The following is a 19235-nucleotide window of genomic DNA, read 5'->3' as shown; positions in this document are numbered from 1 at the left end:
TACGAGACTCACTATGAATGTAGTATCTGTTAACACGCATGCACGTCTTCACTTTCTCCTTCTTTTTCTTGTTATGGCCCTTGTATTGACCTTGTCTGTCTCATTCAAGTGTTCTCAGAAGTTTTCAAGCATAACCTGTCTTATGTTTTGCTTGGTTTATTAGTTTCAGATTCATTTTTCAATAAATGGTTTCATTTTGCTGTAGGCATTTCTCGTTGTAATATGTGAAAGCTTAACTAATCTTAAATAAGAATATAGGGTGAAGGTCGTTTGTGTGAATTTAAAGATAGTGTGAAACAGTTTAATTATTTTCAAATAAATGCTTTGTTGCATTAAAATGCAATGCACAGACTTGTTATTATGCTCTTTGTAATCATAATACCTGTATGAAACACATGTTTATCAGAACTTTTTAATTTAAATGATCTAAAATTTCAAACATGGGCATGCTGTGCACCTTACCGTATTCTGGGGTTTTTTTTCCATATCGGAATTTAGAGGGGAAAGAGTCCAAGTTTTTATGGGATATTGATTCTTCAGACATTCTAGTTGGATTGTAATTGTGATGCATGAGTAGTGTACAAAAGGCTATTTTGACTCAATATTTCAGCACTTTATTTTGCAATCATCAGGAGAACCCTAGTTACAATACTCATGTATTATGTGAAAATAATCAGTGGAACACAAGGTCTATGTAATTGTGAAATTTCATGATCCCATTATTAAGTCCATGTAGCTCTTGATTAGTTGTTCTAAACTCCATACACTCCTTTGTAGATTTCTAATTTTGCTGGTACAGGTAATCATGTTTTTTTTCTGTTTTCACTTCTTTTGTTTTTCACTTAACAGACTTTCCAAAACTGTCAGTTTACAAGTAGAAGTGAAATTTAAATACTTACTATAGTCTAAATTTCATGCAGTATATGCAGTATGCAGTATAGTCTTCTTTATCTTTTGTAGTACTAATATTGTTTTAGTTGCCATTAAATAGAATATTGAGCTGTATGTGTGTGTTTTCTCTTCTTCTTCAGAATGCCATTTTGACGGTAAACATTCATAGAGTGTTCTTGTATCTTAGGATATGTTGCATAGGCTTACTCTGTCTTTTGTTTTTCTTCTTTATATCTGAAGGAATTATGTTTCAGCTTAACCTTGCCTTTGGTATAATTGTAGTCTTTAACGTAAAGTTACTAAATTTTTTTATTTTTTATTTTTAGCATATCAAATTAAGACAAAGATAAATTATTATGGAACAGATTACCTGCATGACATGTATATGTCTAGGTGATCAGCCAGTATATTGTTATGGCAGTCTTGCTATATAAGGTGGCGGTTAAATTTCTTCTAGTTATTTCAGTTTTTGATTTTCTACTTTATGTGTACAATCACTGAAATGATAAGTTACTAAATGTCAGTTTATAAACTTTTGATTAAATGTAAATGCTTACTATATGAATGAAAATTAGATTGCAAGTAGTGCATCAGTGTTAAAAACCAATAAGATTTAACATGAATTTTACTAATTTCTCTTCTAATGAAACATATATCACAGAGTTTTTCTGTGTGAGATTAATCTGTGCATAATCAGGACTTGGGCAATTTTATATACAACTATCAAGAATTTGCTATGTTTGGTATGTTGTAACATTTATGGTGTTGGTTTGCCGTGACTTTTCATATCTGCCTATATCTAAGTTCACACTTTGTCAGAGTAAAGTAGATGCTGTAGGATATTTAGTCATGACCATGTGGTTACCTTTGTTTTAACAGTGTCAGATAAGTCCTTCTTGAGATCTATAGAAAAGATAGAGTGTACCGTAATTCTTTTAATTTTTGGGACATTTGGTCTGCTCTTTTTAGCCAATACACATGTAGTGTATTTTTGATAGAAGGCATATCTGAATGGCTAAAAATTTTTAACCTCATTAACCTCAGTGGCTATAAAACTGCCACTAGACACCCATAACAGGAAACATTATTTCAATTCTGTAACCCTCCCCAAAACATTTAATCCAGGTAATCTTGATAATTAAACAAGAAAAACTCCAATCATATTAACAGTTTCACAAAGTAGCATTGGAAGATCCCAGCAAAATTATTCAAAATAGCACACAGCCTGCAACATACCAGACAAAACCATTGTTTGTAGACAAAGGGGCTACCAGTCTGTATGGTCACTGATTTCAGATTGAACGAGTATCAAAGAGATGGCAAATGTGGCTGTTGAAAATAATGTGTGAAGTGCTTTGAATGATGAAGTATATTGTCTGCAACACACTAGTTAGTACATGTACATGTTCTGTCTTTCTGTAACGTACTTGCCTTCATCGAAGATGAAATGAAATTGACAAAGTCGAGAGATGTTCTGTGATGTCACAGAGTAATGTCTATCCACTCATTTTTTCCCGCGAAACCACATGCCGTTTTTTCATATACTCATCCTCTCTATTTCTGTCATCGGACAAGTGTTTTGCACGCTCACCAAAAGGAGTAAAACATGAGATTTGTAGTCTCTGATCACCTTCTTTACTTTAAAACGAAAACAGTGGAGGGTTGTAGAATATGCATTTTCTGCCAGTCCAGAGAGATGATCCTGACATCGGCTAAAATATACTGGCAACCTACAATCAGTCAAACTGGGATTTAGACTTGGTCTAGTTTTAGATCTGCCAAATTCATTCCCATGCTGAATTTTTCAAATTTCCATGACACATACATGGGTATTTGCCTTTTTTCTGCCTTTGGTACTGTTCTGCAGTACATGTACCTGTACGTTAGATCATGTGGCATTAATGATCTGAGAAAACTAATGAAGATCTCTTCAATACTCACGGTACTACTTTCTTCTCTAACTATGCATATATTTACTCATATAGATGTAATCATGTATTGATCTAATTATGCACGATTTAACCGAGCTCTGCTCAATTTCCTCCGACCATAATGCTGACAGCCGTTGTATGAGTGAAATATTCTTTAGTAGGGCATAAAACACCAATCAAATAAATAAATAATTAAATTATCCATGAGATATTTTAAAAATGATGAATGCATTACAAAGACACTAAAGTGTAACTAGCTTTAATTTATTTCTTCCAGTACAAAGAAATGAAATTCTTACTGGTGTAAAATATTGTATTAGAGACATTTTACCAGTGCAAAGATGGTCGGCTGTTTGAAAAAAAGTGCCACACCTTGTACATACCTAATAAAGCTCATAATGAAGAGTGGCTGGTAACCCAGCTGCATTAGAATATGCAATTTGAAAGGCCAAGAAAGAAGGCACTTTATAAAAGTGCTTTGTTCACCACAATCAAGGTATTTTTATGGATATTACAGCACAATATTCATTGCAATATGTCCAGGCCAAAATCTTAGTGTCTTATTCTTTGTAATATATTCTGTATTTTTTGAAAACTTAATGAAGGAAGATTAATATTTGGAGAAAACTTTTTCTTGTAGGGTTTTACCTGTCCAATGTGTATGATGGGATTTCAGTCACCTGAAGCTCTTACAAATCATTACGAATCTGCCCACAACAAGGCCACATCAGAAAACAGGTAAGGTTGTCTGGAATCAACTTTATTTTGTACAGAACATTAAAAAGGTAAATTCTGTTTTTTATTGACTACATGTGTAGATCAAAATTTTGTGGACCACATTAAGATTTTGTACTGTTTTTGTTGAAGAAGTGGCGACGTATTAGCAATGCGGCAAGAAATTGAAGACCTGAAAATTGCGCTCAAAGATGCTAAGAAGACTACCGAGGAACATCTTGGGGAACCATCAGGAAGACTGCCTCCTAGTGATACAGTATGCTGCACACTTTACTTCATCATTGTTTTCAGATTTAGATTTTTTTTTATCATAAATTAGTTTTTTTTATAAATATTAATAGATAACCATTTTGCCTAATTATTGATACTGTCAGGGCAAGTGTATTACATCCTTGTTACAGCAATTATGGCATATTCCTTCCCTTAGGAAAAAAGTGAATTGGAAATGGCACGTCAGCAATTAAAAGGATCAGAAGAAAGCAGAACATTATGTAAGTTTTCCTAGAACTATCTGACTCTTATCTAACTCAAAGGAAAGGAATCTGTATATCTGTCTACTTTTTCTTCTATTCATTCAATGGGACAGCTCTGCATTAACTCCCTTGATGTCATTCTCCCATTTAAGAGGTGCGTTTCTTTGAGTAAACTGGGGTCAGGCGAGACCCTAGAAAATGGCTAATGGCGAATTTTGGAATATAGCGCCATACTTAGTCAGTGGCTTAGCTGTAAATTTTTAATTTTTAGGCAAGGCTCCACTTTCCAAAGTATCACGCTTCAAAAACTTATCACGCGTTACTTCATTGTGGCTGACGTGTAAAAAGGGAACTAATTCAGAGCAGGCCTATTGACATCACAGTTGAGAGGTTTATTACTGCATGAAGATCCAAGGATGTGCACTGTCCAGTAATGAAATTTGCGAAAGCAAATTAAGCATTGTAGATGCATACAACATACTGGGTGTACCCAAATCCTATTGTTCTCAACTTATGAGAGGTCCTTTCTACAGGCACCACAATTGTTCTAGCCAAATTAAAACAATAATATAGTTATACATATAATAACTTTATTGTACCTTGTTGTTCTTTTCTTTTTTTCAAGGTTTTGTAAATTATACCTACATGTATTTTCCCAATTATCACATTTTTCCAAGGAAAGTTGTGAACATTCATTTTATTCCAAGAAGAAGACAAGGCTAAATATCTCCTGAAATAAATTAGGATTTGAAGTGTCATTCACAGTGACTCCATGTTTCAGTGAGTGCTGAGGTTCACAACCTCCAGATACGACTCTCAGAGGCAGCTGATGAGCTCAAGGCCATTCGATCCGAGAAGGAATCAGTGGAACTAAAGGCTGCACACCTGGTGAGAATTTTCACAACAATTGTTCTTGTCCTTCACCCATGTTAATTGGTGTTTTAATTAAAAACTCATTGCTTCAATTGAGGAAAATGCATTCTGAATGTTGACAGTAAAATTGAGGTAGGAATAGTGTATATTGTGAGCAGTAAAGACGTTTTTGAGAATACATAACCAGGACAAAATCACTGCTTTCATACATAATTTGGGAAATTATTTCAAGTTTCTCTTTGTGAAACCTGAAACTTGACTTATACATGTAGCTCCTAGTTGAAAATGTCTTTGATTTTATAGCAAGGGCATAAATCACCATTGTTGTCATGGCAAGACAGAACTAATGATATGTTACTATTGAACTTTGAACTCTAGAATAAATTTAAAAGTTTCTTATCTCAGCAGCAGGTTGAGTTAATACAGGTTCATATTGAGATGAAATGTTCCTGTTTAAACTGCAGTTGTTTCTAACAAATTTCTCATTTCCAAGGCAAAATTTAAATGTAAAATTTAATAAAATGATTGCAGTAAAATTTAAACAATTTCAGATAATGATTTTATATTTGGTATATAGGCTCATATTGAGGAAAACTTGGTTCCTATTTAAACTGTGGCTGAACGTCTTAAACATTTTACAGTGTAAAATTCAAAGAAGATCGAGTGCAAATTGTATACATGACTAAGTGATTTTGGATGGCTTCAGGCTGGAGAGCTTGTCGCAGTGAAGGCAAAAGCGGATGAGTGTGAGGGACAGAAAGCAGCCCTTGAGGACCATATCCGCACGCTCAAGGTATGTGAAGCTTAAGAAATATTGATAATGCACAGCAGACAGGAGTTGCTCACTGTTTGAGAACAAGGGGTCACAGGCCGCATTATCAGGGTGAATTGAGCATGGCAAGCTATGTTTTATAATATCCCAAAATATCATAATGAAATAAAGAGGTCATGAGGGGAAAAAAATAAAACCGAAAATAACCGCTCTCTCCTTTTTGTTAATATGTATCGGTATATTTTGTGTTGTTATGATTTTTGGCAAGTCCATGCCAATGGAGCGGGTGGGAAATAATTCATCCAGTCAGAGCGAGACACTTTACATTTATTGACCAATAAATCCACATTTCCCGCCAACACCTCTCCATGTCAGTTCAGTCTCTAACTTCAAACATAGCCATTTTGCAACGACAGAGGAATGATTATTTTAAGGAATTCAGGTCAAACTACTAAAAAAGTGGACGATTTCTTTCTTGGAGAAACTTGTAGATTCAGTTGAAGCAGAAATGGAAGGTGCTTCCTGAGATGGTAGCGTTGCCAAGCAATTGACTCAGGCCTACAACTTCTTCAACTCGGGTCACATTTTGTGTCTGGGTGTCGGTAACTAGGGAGCCAGACGTGCTGACACAGGACACAGTGACATTCAACAACTGAGAGGAAAGAACGGTAGAGTGTAAAACACTGCCAAAAGAGCGGTTGTTCTTCAGACGGCCTCTGTATGTAACTCCTCAGGCTAGACTCGTGCCAGTGGCCAGTTCCAACACAAGCATGGCTCAGAACTAAGGCCACAGTGGTGTGGAGACAGTAGGTTGTGTGCCACTGACTGAGTCCTGCATCATGGCAGATGTCTGCCATCATCAAGCACAAGCTGCTCGCTTACATTTTCAGCAATCCACTGTTGGAGGGATTACTAGTAAGAAGACATGTTAAGCTTATCCAGATATGGTACATGAACCTAGATGCCTCTTGTTTGATGCCACTTCTTTATATCTCATACACGGGATAAGTGCCTATTGGCCACATGATGTCAATAATGGTAACTATTTCACCTTTAAACTTAACTGCCTGACCAATTATATGTAAATTCATTTTGCCTTTGCCCTCGGAAAATGTGAGCTGTCAGCTTTGAAGAAAACAGACATTCTGACAGCACAACCCAGCCCACCTATTTTATTAGCGAAATGCAATCGTCCCAGCATCAGTGACGAGGACGGCAACTGTGTATAGATTATCAATTTGAGCACACTTTGCTTACTATTGCTTTTAGTGTGAAAGTTTTTGAGATATGATAAAATTGGTAACAAAACCATTTCCGACATCAGTTACAGCCCTTGCTGGCTGATCTGAATAATGTGTGCTCAGGCCTCTGGCCAATGGAATTATGTGCTGCTATCAAGCTTGTGTAGATTCAACTGTTCTGGTAGACAGCTTATAACGCATAACTGGTGAATAGCTCAACCCTAAATTAATGATATCGGTGGACATTAATATAGACATAATAGATCCAGACATTAATATAATACATAGGTATAAAGAACAAGGGAACATAATTGACTTCTGAATTGAAATTTTGCTGCCTTTCTCTGCCATACATGTGGTAAAGACATATGTGCATGCCCTTCAGAGGATGGATACATTAATGGTGTTTTATTCCCCACCCCCACCTTTTGCCAGAAATTGTGTGCCTCTGTTTTCAAAGCAGTTGTTGGAAAATAGCCAAATGTAGGCCTACATTTAAGTTCATTGTAATTCTATGTCAAGATATTTTCTTGTAGGAACAAATTGGAGAGAAAACAAAACATTCCCAGAGCTTAGAAGTTCAGTTGGCACACAGGTAAGTCATTAAGGTGTTTCTTCATCTGTACTCCTCATGAGTAATACCTGCTGAATGTAATCAGTAAACTTTATATCTCAGAAATAGGCCAGTCTGTGTTGTGAGTTTGGTACAATGTCGTACATGTATGTAGTTTTCGTTATTCATAAATGCTGTGGTGGCTTTACTGAGGCATTTCAAGCAACAAAAGGTCTTCCACTGCATCAGATTATATTATGTACACATGTAGAGAACGTTATCAGTAAAATTAGGAATCATTTGGTATATCCAATCTCTTATTTTATTTTCTCAGTCCAGAGTCTGACAGGTAACACCTCCCCTCAACCCCCAAAATCAATCCCTCTGCTTCTTTCATGTTTGCTGTGATAGTGTGTCTAATACTTTACTGTAATATTTCATTGTTAAAGAAAAAAAAACAGGAATGTCTGTAGTGATAAAGTGCCATGTTTTAATTATTCAATGCACCCCTGCAGCCAAAACCCTGTTAAGTGTTTGGCTTCCATCCATTCCATTCACAGTTGTACTTTCGACTACTAAATGTAGATATTTCATTAAAAGATCCATGAAACAGTGGCATTTTAAAATTAATATGTGTGTAGGACATGGTATCCAACCCATTTTCCATAATTTGCAAAACAGATTTTGAAAAGTTTTCCATGACTATGACTCAATTATAGTTAAGGAAAAAGAATTAGGTAATGGCTGTTTAAAGATGACCATTTAAGAACCATGTTTAAGTATCCCCTGTCCACTGCACCTTACCTTGCAAGTTTTACAACACCAATGCAAGTACAAATAATGCTTTAGTTAATGAAGTCTGAATGAAAAATCTAAAATCTTAATCATTTCTAATTTCATAGGGGTGTAATGGAGAAATAAGAAAAAAGAAACTTTTTGATATTGCACATACTTTTAAATTGTTTTACATTTGACCAACAAGTTTAGTAAGAGAAATCATCGATGATATCGCAACAACCCCAGTTATTACTACTCTGAAGTCATGACAATAGAAGATTACACAAGGATTGCGCAGTAACAAGTAAAAGTCAAATAGAATAATGTACATATAATTGATAACCATCTCTGTCCATGTTTTGCATCAGTCAAGCCCAGATACAGCAGAAGCAGTTACTGGAACAAGGACAAATTGCCATGGAAGCCGAACTTAAAGAAAGTGGAAAGCAAAAGGAAAAAATAATCTTGTGAGTTTCTTTGATCTGGTTCATATTTTGAACCATTTATTATATTTTGAAGTGTCTAGACCTGTATCACACTGTGTGCGTCAATACTGTGGATTCATAGTCTTTAGGCATGAAAAATTCCACATCGGATGTGGGCTCAAATCCTACCTAGGGCAGTGAATTTGCTGATTTCTCAGTTTGTAACAAAGGGTGGTAAACAGTGGATGTGTGGAGTGAGCAGTGTAACACTCATTGAAGATCACCATAATCTTATCAGTATGAATATGGCAATAAATAGCTAAAGAAATAAGACCTTGGGATATTCAATGAACTTATGACAATGCAAGTTTTTATTGGCCCCGATGGCGCAGTTGGTAGAGCCTCTGCTTTGGGAGGCAGTAGATCCAGGGTCAATCCTGGGTCGTGTCACACCTTAAACCTTAAAAGAGGAAGTTGTGACGTCCTCACTTGGCGTTCAGCGTTAAGGGGATAGTGCAACGACTGGTTGACCCATCAGTATAATGGCTCGGGAGGGGTTTTCTTGCCTTCAGTAAGTCGTCTCAGTGAAGCAGCACTAGATGAAAGAGTGGTGAAAATCTGTCCTGCTTCAAGGATGGACATTACATGCACTCTAAGGACTTCTTCATCGTCATGTGAGTGAAAAATTGTTAAGTATGTCATTAAACCACAAGCACTTATTCGCACTCACTCAAAGTGCAAGTTAAGAATTTATATTATTTGAAAAGCCGAAAATAGTCATTTGAGTGTAATATGTAGCATATTGTTACTTTCAGTCTTCAGTCAGAAGTGGAAAAGAACCAGGTCCTGTCTAAGGAGCTGCAAGAGACATTAAAGGCAAAAGAGCAAGAACTGAGTCAGCTGAAAACCAATGTTGACCAGGTTTGTAAATAATCAATATTTAAGATCTTTTGTTAACTTTTCCTGTATTCAGCATTGGAAATTAATATTTATTCTTATATAATATTTGTAACTAGTAGGATTAATCAATCACGTGGTAAAATCTTTTAAAGAAATAAATTTGTATGTAATAAATGTCTTCTGCCAAAAAACTGTAAAGCTCTATAGTGATTGTGATGTCATCACCACTTACATATGCTGTAATAAAACATAGAATGTATACAACCTGTATTTAGAATAACTTATCCAAAGAAAAGGATATTACCAGGTATTTCCACTGGAGCAGTTAATTAATGCTCTCATAAATAAATTACATTTAACAGATTAAACATTGAATACCAGGAGCAGCTCACAGAAAGTGGTTGTAGGTTGTTGATTGTAACTACCTTGGTGACACATGTTGAAAACATGTTTTAATTGCCGTGTTAGCTACAGTTATCTTAAGCTAGAATCAGTATATTCACAATTCCACTGTTGTGCTTTTTGTCAGAATTCTGGGATGATTGCATCCATGGAGAGAGAGCTGAGAGACAAGACAGATGCTATATCAACAGCTCAGAATTCAGTGGAGGAAAAATCTCTTGAGTTGGAGAGGGTTCATCAGCAGCTGAAACTGAAGGAGGAGAAGCTTGCAGAAGTGCAGCTCAAGCTTTCAGAAGCCGACAAAAAATTGCTTGAGGCTGAAAAGAAAAATACAGACACAGATGAAAAGCTAGCAGAGAAAATATCTGAGGCTGAAATGGTAACAGCATAATTTTGTGGATTATTGTGGAGAGATTTTACTGAAAAATTACTTTATATTCATAGATTCAGTTTATTTATTTCATTAGTTAGACCAAACATTGCACTGAGGCTGTTTTCATCTATTTTGCAGTTTTATGTTAATCGATCCATACAAATCAACATGTTACTCACAGTCTGATATTAAATAAATTATTGAATAACTATGGCTTAATGCCATATTGGCAATATTTCAGCCATTGTGGAATGTAAATGGGAGTGATTTATATGATAAATACAGCTACAGGACATGTTTTCGTTTCTCAACAGATGAAAATTAAAAATGAAGAGCTCCAGCGAAGTCTAGAGGAAACAACTCATGAATTAACTGACTTGCAGACAAGTTTGGAGAGTTCAAAAACTGACAGTTCGCAATCGGTTCAACTTTTACGGGAAAAAGAGGAGCGAGTGAAAGAGTTGCAAGCAGAACTGGACAAGGTATGTCTGCTGACACTAAAAGCTGAAGTCACATTGAATTGAGAAAGGGTTCAATTCATGCTGGCTTTCTCTCTGGCTGTACGTGGGAAGGTCTGCCAGCAACCTTCAGATGGTTGTGGGTTTCCCTCGGGCTTTGCTCAATTTCCTTGCACCATGATGCTGTTGAATAAGTGAAACATTCTTGAGTATAGTGTGAAACACCAATCAAATAAATAAATAAATAATTGAGAAAGGGGCATTTACTGGTATGATACACTTGCTTTATAGCAGAAGGTTTGAAAGGTACCTGGCTAGAGGTGGTGGTTTACTTCAAGCACTCCAAGTTTCCTTTACACATAAACATTACCCTATGAATTCAAAATTCCTTAATATGGTGTTTTAAACCTGTCGTGTACTTCAAATAATAAGTAACTATTTGTTTTACCTTGTGTTTTTTTTTCTTTTTCTTTTGCATTATCATTATCATTTTGTTTCAAGAGCTAAATGGTGGCATATCTCAGTGATAGCCTGACAAAAGCAGTAGCTGCTCTAAACTGTGCGCTATTCAACTGATCACTATCTGAATGAGTGATGTGTGCAGCTCCTAACTACGAAGCAGTCACATCCTTGAACAGGAACATGAGATGGTCGAAGGTGCTCGAAGGGCTGTTAGGGAAACCTTATGTTTGTTAGCAACCAGTTGTCTTCCTTCAGTTTGGGTGAAAGTCTTTATAGTTTCTCAGTAACTTGCCAAAAGTCAGTGGTTTACACCGGAGCCTTTTCCAAATAAACTGATTGCCATCGTATTATCGCCATCACCTGTCAATCATTTCAGAACATTCAATTCAAATTTGGCCTACAGGGCTCTTGGATGTTGAGTTCAGTTAAAAATACTTGATAATACATTTTGTACAGCACACAGCACTGTGAGCTTACTTAGTCTGGTGATATGATGAACAGGATATGAGAATTAAAATCTTTCTTGCTATGTAGGTGGTTAAAAGCCTTGAGGAGAGACAGTCAAATTTGGAGAAAGTTGAGAAACAACTGGTAGACCTGAAGACCTCCTCGCAAGAGCAACTTCACCTGAAAGGCCAACAGTTTAACGAAGTCAAACTTAATCTGGAAAAGGTAAAGTGCATAGTACTATGTGATTCAAATTTAAAGAACAAAAAGTATTAAGAAACAAACATCTTGATTACTTCATGGTATATAATCTGATGTTTCCTGTATCACATCTAGGCACAGATGGAGGTGGAATCTAAGACCTCCCAGATAGAGGATTTGACCACACAGCTTGAAACCATGACCAGCCATTACCAAAAGGAGGTAAGAAAATCATAAATGTACATAACATAGAGGGGCGGTAATAACACACTGACAGCATTACATGTTCGCAACGAAAGTGGGATGTATAATTGAGGGGGGGGGGGGAGGGAAGAAGTATGCTTTAATGGAATTTACAAATGGCAAGCAGCAAAGCGTTATCTTTTATGCATGTAAATATAGGATAAAATTAATTGTTAAACAAACATTCCACGTGTTGTCAGTGATTATTTAGTTGTTATATTTGGATACAGGTAGCTAACAGTGATGAGATAAGCACTCAGCTAAGAGAGATTGAAAGCCAGTTAGAAGAGGAGAAGAGAAAGGGACAAGGGAGGTAAGATAGAAGTATAGCTTAGTATCGTGAGATCTCAACCATTGTTGTACACAACTAAAATATACCTGTAGTATTGTTTCGTTTTTCAATATGATAAATGAAAACAAAAACATATATAAAAGAAATATGTGTAAGTAATTTTTGTCATTATTGTATTTAATTACAATTTTAATTTTGTTTTAGAGAAGAGAAACTATCTGATGTGGAGTCGCAGTTGAGCAAATCGAAAGAGGAGTTAAGTCGGCTACAAGCAGAGAGGCAAGACCTTATTGTTAAGGTAATAGAAATACTAAACAAGTCAACAACAACATCAGCACAATAATTCAGTGTGCACACTGAACAAATATAATTTTCAGGGTTAGCACAGTCAATTTGCAACACTGTAGTCTCGTTGGCATAACATAAGGCCAAAGGTAGTAACTCTGTAGCAGGTGGCTCTGAAACATGGACATCTTTATTATCCATCAGCTGGGCACTACAGATTTTCAAATACATTTATCTAGTAATTCCTCAACATAAGACAATTTTGGATTTTCTCGAATCTAGGGTTTTTTGGGAACTGAATTTCAGTTTTAATGGATTTTAATTTTGATTTGAGTCTTGTACAAATGTATTCCAAGACCATTTATGGATTGATTTGGAAGTAGATGCACTTTTTTGTGCATTTAATTTGAGGAATGCTATTCAGTTATTAATGTATGTACCATAAAATGAAAACATGTGGCCTGTGAGAAACAGATATGGTCGAGGCTTTTGCTATACCAAAATGCTTGACAGATAAATAATTGCCTGTATTTATATGTATCTTCCGTATGCCAGCCGAAAATCTTAGTGTTTGAATTTTCTTGAGAAAAAAGGGGAACTTCATTTGGTGGTGGTTTTTGGCTTTACAAATTTTGACCAGTATTTATTGATCTAACTACCAGTGCGAACATTTTTTTGCTCGTGACTGCAGATAGAAGCTGGTGAGGGCACAGAGACAGTCATTAACCAGCTGAAACAGGAAAATGTGAGTAGCTGTTAGTCAGCAGTCCTGTCTGCCTTGAAAATGCACACGTGTCTGACATCTGTCACTGTAATTTTAGTAGTAATATTTTCTGCTTGTGGTGTAATGTCTAAATTATTTATTCAGCACTACATGAGATACATGTACCTCACACACTTAGAATGTCAGAATGCACACGCAATGGACTGGTTCGGTGGTTCCATATATTTGGGATAATTTGCCCCATCAAAGAATGGGTATCTTAGTATTCTACTAATTTTATGGCCTTATTTAAAATTTTGTGTAATGACAAGCCATCTTTAACAGTGACCTCTGAACATTCAGCCATTTTTTTTTTTTGACTTTGTTTTGAATACAGGCATCTATTCAGGAAAAGTTGACTGCTGCTGAGCAATCCTTGCAGGCAATGACCTCTGACCACACAGCCAATCAAGAAGCTCTCCACAAACAGCTGACAGAGGTCAAAGGTCATCTGCAAACATCTCAAGACAAGTGTAAAAAATTACAGTTTCAGCTGGCTGATAAGGGGGAAAAGTTGAATACCCTTCAACAAAAACTTCAACAAACCGAGGGAGAGCTGAAAACTAAGGTTAAGTTTCTACTTTTGGGAATTGAATAAGAAACAGAACATTTCCATCTGTTAGGCAAAGTGTACTATTGGCAAATTTTGTGTGTGCATGTTGTGCAAACGGAGGAAAAGCTAGATAATCCATAATATAACCCGAGGTGCCTATTTTTTTCATACAATGTACATGTATGATATGTGATACAGACATCAGGAGGGATAAATTGTAATTAACTCATTTTGAGCTTTGGAGTTGTTTTTATTATTTGTTTTCAACTTTGTCGTAATCTGACTTTGAATCAATGATTCAGAATGAGCTGTTGGTGGCATCAGAAGCTGCAAAAACCAGTCAAAGGTCAGACTTGGAGAATCATATCAAAACAGCCCAGGTGGCCATGGAGGAGAAAACTGCAGAGGTGGAAAAGCTAAAACAAGTTCTGGAGCAGGTACATTTGCTGTTACAATTCAGGAAGTAGAGTAACATGTGTCTATCGAGATATAGAAAGAAAAAAGTAGAATCCCGATTGCTTAATTTGTCCCAGTGTAAGTTTTTACAGTGCTCAAAGTGGGATATATCCCAAATATTGGTGTGAGATGTTACTAAATGCCTATATTATTAATAGTTAGCATGTACCTCACACCATCTCAACTTGTGCTCAATCAGCATGTGCCTTGTGCTCATTTCACTCATGCCCAATCATTTTGCACCTTATTTGCTTGTACTTTCACTTGTACTTTGTGCTCTCTCTCCACTTGTTTTCAGTTAGCTTGCACCCTATTCCTTCTCTTCATGTGCCTAATCAGTTTGTACCTATCAGTTTGTCCTCCCCACTTATGTTCTCTCTACTTGTGCCCAGTCAGTTTGCACCTTATTCCCTCTCCTTTTGTGCCCAATCAATTGCACCTTATTCCGACTCCTTTTGTGCATGCCCATTGAGTTTCTACCTTATGCACTTTCCTCTTATCCCAATCAGCTTGTTCCTTATTCCTTAATCACCTGTGCTCAGTCAGTTTGTGCTTTATTCCTTGATCTCTTGTGCCCAATCAGTTTGTAACTTATTCCTTCTCCTCTTGTGCCCAATCAGTTTGTACCTTATTCCTCCTCCTCTTATGCTCAATCAGTTTGTACCTTATTCTTTCTCCTCTTGTGCCCAATCAGTTTGTACTTTATTCCTTAACCTCTTGTGCCCAATCAGTTTGTACCTTATTCCTTCTACTCTTGCGCCAAATCAGTTTGTACCTAATTCCTTCTCCTCTTGTGCCCAATCAGTTTGTACCTCATTCCTCTTCGTCTTGTGCCCAATCAGTTTGTACCTTATTCCTTCTCCTCTTGTGCCCAATCAGTTTGTTCCTTATTCCTTCTACTCTTGCGCCCAATCAGTTTCTACCTTAGTCTTTCTCCTCTTGCGCCCAATCAGTTTCTACCTTATTCTTTCTACTCTTGTGCCCAATCAGTTTGTACCTTATTCCTTCTACTCTTGTGCCCAATCAGTTTGTACCTCATTCTTTCTACTCTTGCACCCAATCAGTTTGTACCTTATTCCTTCTCCTCTTGTGCCCAATCAGTTTCTACCTTATTCCTTCTTCTCTTGTGCCCAATCAGTTTGTACCTCATTCTTTCTACTCTTGCACCCAATCAGTTTGTACCTTATTCCTTCTCCTCTTGTGCCCAAACAGTTTGTACCTTATTCCTTCTCCTCTTGCACCCAGTCAGTTTGTACCTAATTCCTTCTCCTCTTGTGCCCAATCAGTTTGTACCTCATTCCTCTTCGTCTTGTGCCCAATCAGTTTGTACCTTATTCCTTCTCCTTTTGTGCCCAATCAGTTTGTTCCTTATTCTTTCTCCTCTTGCGCCCAATCAGTTTCTACCTTAGTCTTTCTCCTCTTGCGCCCAATCAGTTTCTACCTTATTCTTTCTACTCTTGTGCCCAATCAGTTTGTACCTTATTCCTTCTACTCTTGTGCCCAATCAGTTTGTACCTCATTCTTTCTACTCTTGCACCCAATCAGTTTGTACCTTATTCCTTCTCCTCTTGTGCCCAATCAGTTTGTACCTTATTCCTTCTCCTCTTGTGCCCAATCAGTTTCTACCTTACTCTGTCTACTCTTGTGCCCAATCAGTTTGTACCTTATTCTTTCTCCTCTTGCACCCAATCAGTTTCTACCTTATTCCTTCTCCTCTTGTGCCCAGTCAGTTTCTACCTTATTCTTTCTACTCTTGCACTCAATCAGTTTGTACCTTATTCCTTCTACTCTTGCGCCCAATCAGTTTGTACCTTATTCTTTCTCCTCTTGTGCCCAATCAGTTTGTACCTTATTCTTTCTACTCTTGTGCCCAATCAGTTTGTACCTTATTCCTTCTACTCTTGTGCCCAATCAGTTTGTACCTAATTCCTTCTCCTCTTGTGCCCAATCAGTTTGTACCTTATTCCTTCTCCTCTTGTGCCCAATCAGTTTGTACCTTATTCCTTCTACTCTTGCGACCAATCAGTTTGTACCTTATTCCTTCTCCTCTTGTGCCCAATCAGTTTGTACCTTATTCCTTCTACTCTTGCGGCCAATCAGTTTGTACCTTATTCTTTCTACTCTTGTGCCCAATCAGTTTGTACCTTATTCCTTCTCCTCTTGTGCCCAATCAGTTTGTACCTTATTCCTTCTACTCTTGCGACCAATCAGTTTGTACCTTATTCCTTCTCCTCTTGTGCCCAATCAGTTTGTACCTTATTCCTTCTCCTGTTGTGCCCAATCAGTTTGTACCTAATTCCTTCTCCTCTTGTGCCCAGTCAGTTTCTACCTTATTCTTTCTACTCTTGCACCCAATCAGTTTGCACATTATGTGCTCCCAACTTATGTCCTCTCCACTTGTGCATACTCAACATGTACCCTATGCTCTGCTCACTTATGTTCAATTAGGTTGTACCATTTACTCACTTTACCCATGCCCAATCAGCTTGTGCTTATGTTCTCCCTCTTCTTATATTTTTTAATCTTGTACATTATGTCATATCCAAACTAATTAACCTAATTAAACTCTGTTTACAGACACAAAATGATTTAACATCAAAGAAGGAGAAGATAATAGAACTTGGTCAGAATATCAAGGAACAGGGAGAGAAAATCAGCCAGCTAACGAAAAATAATTTCGATCTGGAAAGACAAATTAAGGAAAAGGTATTAATAATAACAGTAATAAGTAAGAAGATTCTCTTTTACCCCCTTTTTATTAGATTTTTGTTATTTTTGATGAAGTGTAATCCACAAAATATGTATTGGCTTGTGCTTTTGCAGATAATAATTTCATGTGAATTAAGAATTGAATTTTGTGTGGGACTCCAAATCATTAGTGTGCCAGCACAGCGCAATTGCCCAGCAGTCTCTCACCAATGCTAATGGTGGTTCTCCGACGGCTGTGGGTTTCCCTGGGCTCTGCCCGGTTTCGTACCGCCACATTGTTGGCCGCCATCATATAAGTGAAATATTTATGAGTAAAGGCTTCACCAAGCAAGTAAAAAAATAATTAAATAAATGAAAATTGAATTTTCTTCCATTTAGTTTGAACTAGTTTTATGTGTCAAGCTCAGAACATTTGTTTCAGTTATATTGCTTTGTTTCATATGAAATCTTCATTTCTAGTCAAAAAATGTTGAATCACTGACAAAAGAGAAGACTGAACTGGATGGGAAAGTGGCAGAACTGAAGCAGAACTTGGAGAAAACACGGGCTTCCCTGTCTGATCTGCAGAAAACTCTGGAAAAGGTTGGTCTGCTTATCACATTTGCATTGATATTGTCAGTATTTGAACACAGCACAAACACTTCCCAGATGTGTATGAGACTTCAGATTTTACTTTCATGAAAAGTGAAGGATATTAAATTGGTTCTGTTTGTCTGCCTGACCAAGTATTCATATGTTCAGCAGGACTTCAGTGCTATAGCTCATCCACATGTTGTCTGATTTTGAGGACATTTGGAGAACCTCAAACTTTGAAAACCAATTCAATATGTGCTTAGGATTATGTACAGATTAGGTACATTATGATTGAGTTTCATGATTCTCATAACTTTGCAAATTAAGCATGGGATATAAATTTTCATAATTTGTTTAGAAATTATAAAGTCCATTTCGACCAAAATTTTTAACCTAAAGATATTCGTCACTGAAAATGGCCATACTCATGTATTTTGAATAACGCAGTATTGTTTCTTCAAGAAAGAGTATTTTGAAGTACTTTTAATTACTGCTGATCTTGTGTTTAGAATCAAAAGACTGCTGCTTCAGACATCAGCACATTAAAGGAACAATTTAACCAGGAGAAACAGGATGTGACCCAAATAAGGCAGCAGTTGGAAAAAAAGGTATGGAGATTTTTGACACTGTAAAAAATTACAGCTCTCAGATTTTCAGAAAAGCACACATATGTGTTGTAAATTAGATGCACAAACCATGTGAGAAAAAGACAAACTGTTTTCCTGTCTTGTCTGATCCTTTTTTTAGCTTGTAGTGATAAGTATTTTTTGGAACCAAATGAGACAGGCCTGTGAATGGGATACTGGCAGAAGTCTGAAGTGGGACGTATTATGTCATTTCAGTTACACTGGACATTCCACTGCAGCGTCAACAGTGTGAACGTCACAGTGGGTAGACCAAATATGTCACAGACGAAACTGCAACACGCAACATGTTTCGCGTTGCGCAACAAAAGATTTGTGACGTGAAATTCTATGTCACGCTAGCACCACATTGTGTGAGAGGAAAATCTGCCGATACCCCATTCATGACCAGACCAAAACAGTTAATAATCTTTATATTGGCTGTTAACATAATGTTGAGTGTGACTGAAGTGAATATGGTGTCCAAGTAAATCATCAAGAAATGTTTGATAGGTCAAGTAAAAGTTTCCACCTTTAAACCATATAAAAAAAATACTCGAGTACAGCATAAAACAACAATTAAATTAATAGATAAATAAAATGATTGCATACATATGCAGATTAGGACATTTAGTTTCAGCATGGTATTCAGAGTTATATTAGTGATTGTGTTGTGTTGTAGGTGAAATTGTTGATGACAGAGTGTGACAAGTTAAGAGAGGATGGACAGAAGCTGGAGAAGAGTTTAGCAGAAACACAAACAGATTTACAGTCCACAAAACAGCAGCTGGTTGAAGAAAAGAAGCGCTCTATGGAAGAAAAGG

General features: G+C 36.7%; 1 protein-coding gene across 5 annotated transcripts in view; it reads left to right on the top strand.

The window, feature by feature from the left end:
• The window catches only part of LOC135471793 (early endosome antigen 1-like), a 33827-nt gene that overhangs the window by 2503 nt on the left and 12089 nt on the right, over positions 1–19235 (top strand). For 2 of the 5 annotated variants that reach the window (XM_064751137.1, XM_064751136.1), the window contains 21 exons: positions 3463–3560; positions 3690–3813; positions 3985–4048; positions 4812–4918; positions 5610–5696; positions 7453–7511; positions 8615–8713; positions 9487–9592; positions 10101–10352; positions 10661–10828; positions 11801–11938; positions 12050–12136; positions 12388–12470; positions 12654–12747; positions 13426–13479; positions 13835–14065; positions 14353–14487; positions 17084–17212; positions 17675–17797; positions 18298–18396; positions 19094–19234. In XM_064751137.1, the coding sequence (XP_064607207.1) occupies positions 3463–3560; positions 3690–3813; positions 3985–4048; positions 4812–4918; positions 5610–5696; positions 7453–7511; positions 8615–8713; positions 9487–9592; positions 10101–10352; positions 10661–10828; positions 11801–11938; positions 12050–12136; positions 12388–12470; positions 12654–12747; positions 13426–13479; positions 13835–14065; positions 14353–14487; positions 17084–17212; positions 17675–17797; positions 18298–18396; positions 19094–19234 (2478 nt within the window). Of the gene's footprint in view, positions 1–1031; positions 1047–3462; positions 3561–3689; positions 3814–3984; positions 4049–4811; positions 4919–5609; positions 5697–7452; positions 7512–8614; positions 8714–9486; positions 9593–10100; positions 10353–10660; positions 10829–11800; positions 11939–12049; positions 12137–12387; positions 12471–12653; positions 12748–13425; positions 13480–13834; positions 14066–14352; positions 14488–17083; positions 17213–17674; positions 17798–18297; positions 18397–19093; position 19235 lie in introns of all 5 variants that reach the window. The other 3 variants (XM_064751135.1, XM_064751134.1, XM_064751138.1) reach the window with 3 other exon arrangements.

This window comes from Liolophura sinensis, chromosome 7, assembly GCF_032854445.1.
Source record: "Liolophura sinensis isolate JHLJ2023 chromosome 7, CUHK_Ljap_v2, whole genome shotgun sequence".
NCBI classification, from domain to species: Eukaryota; Metazoa; Mollusca; class Polyplacophora; order Chitonida; family Chitonidae; genus Liolophura; species Liolophura sinensis.
The sequence above is the reverse complement of the archived record's forward strand: the minus strand, read 5'-3'. Positions and strand labels throughout refer to the sequence as shown.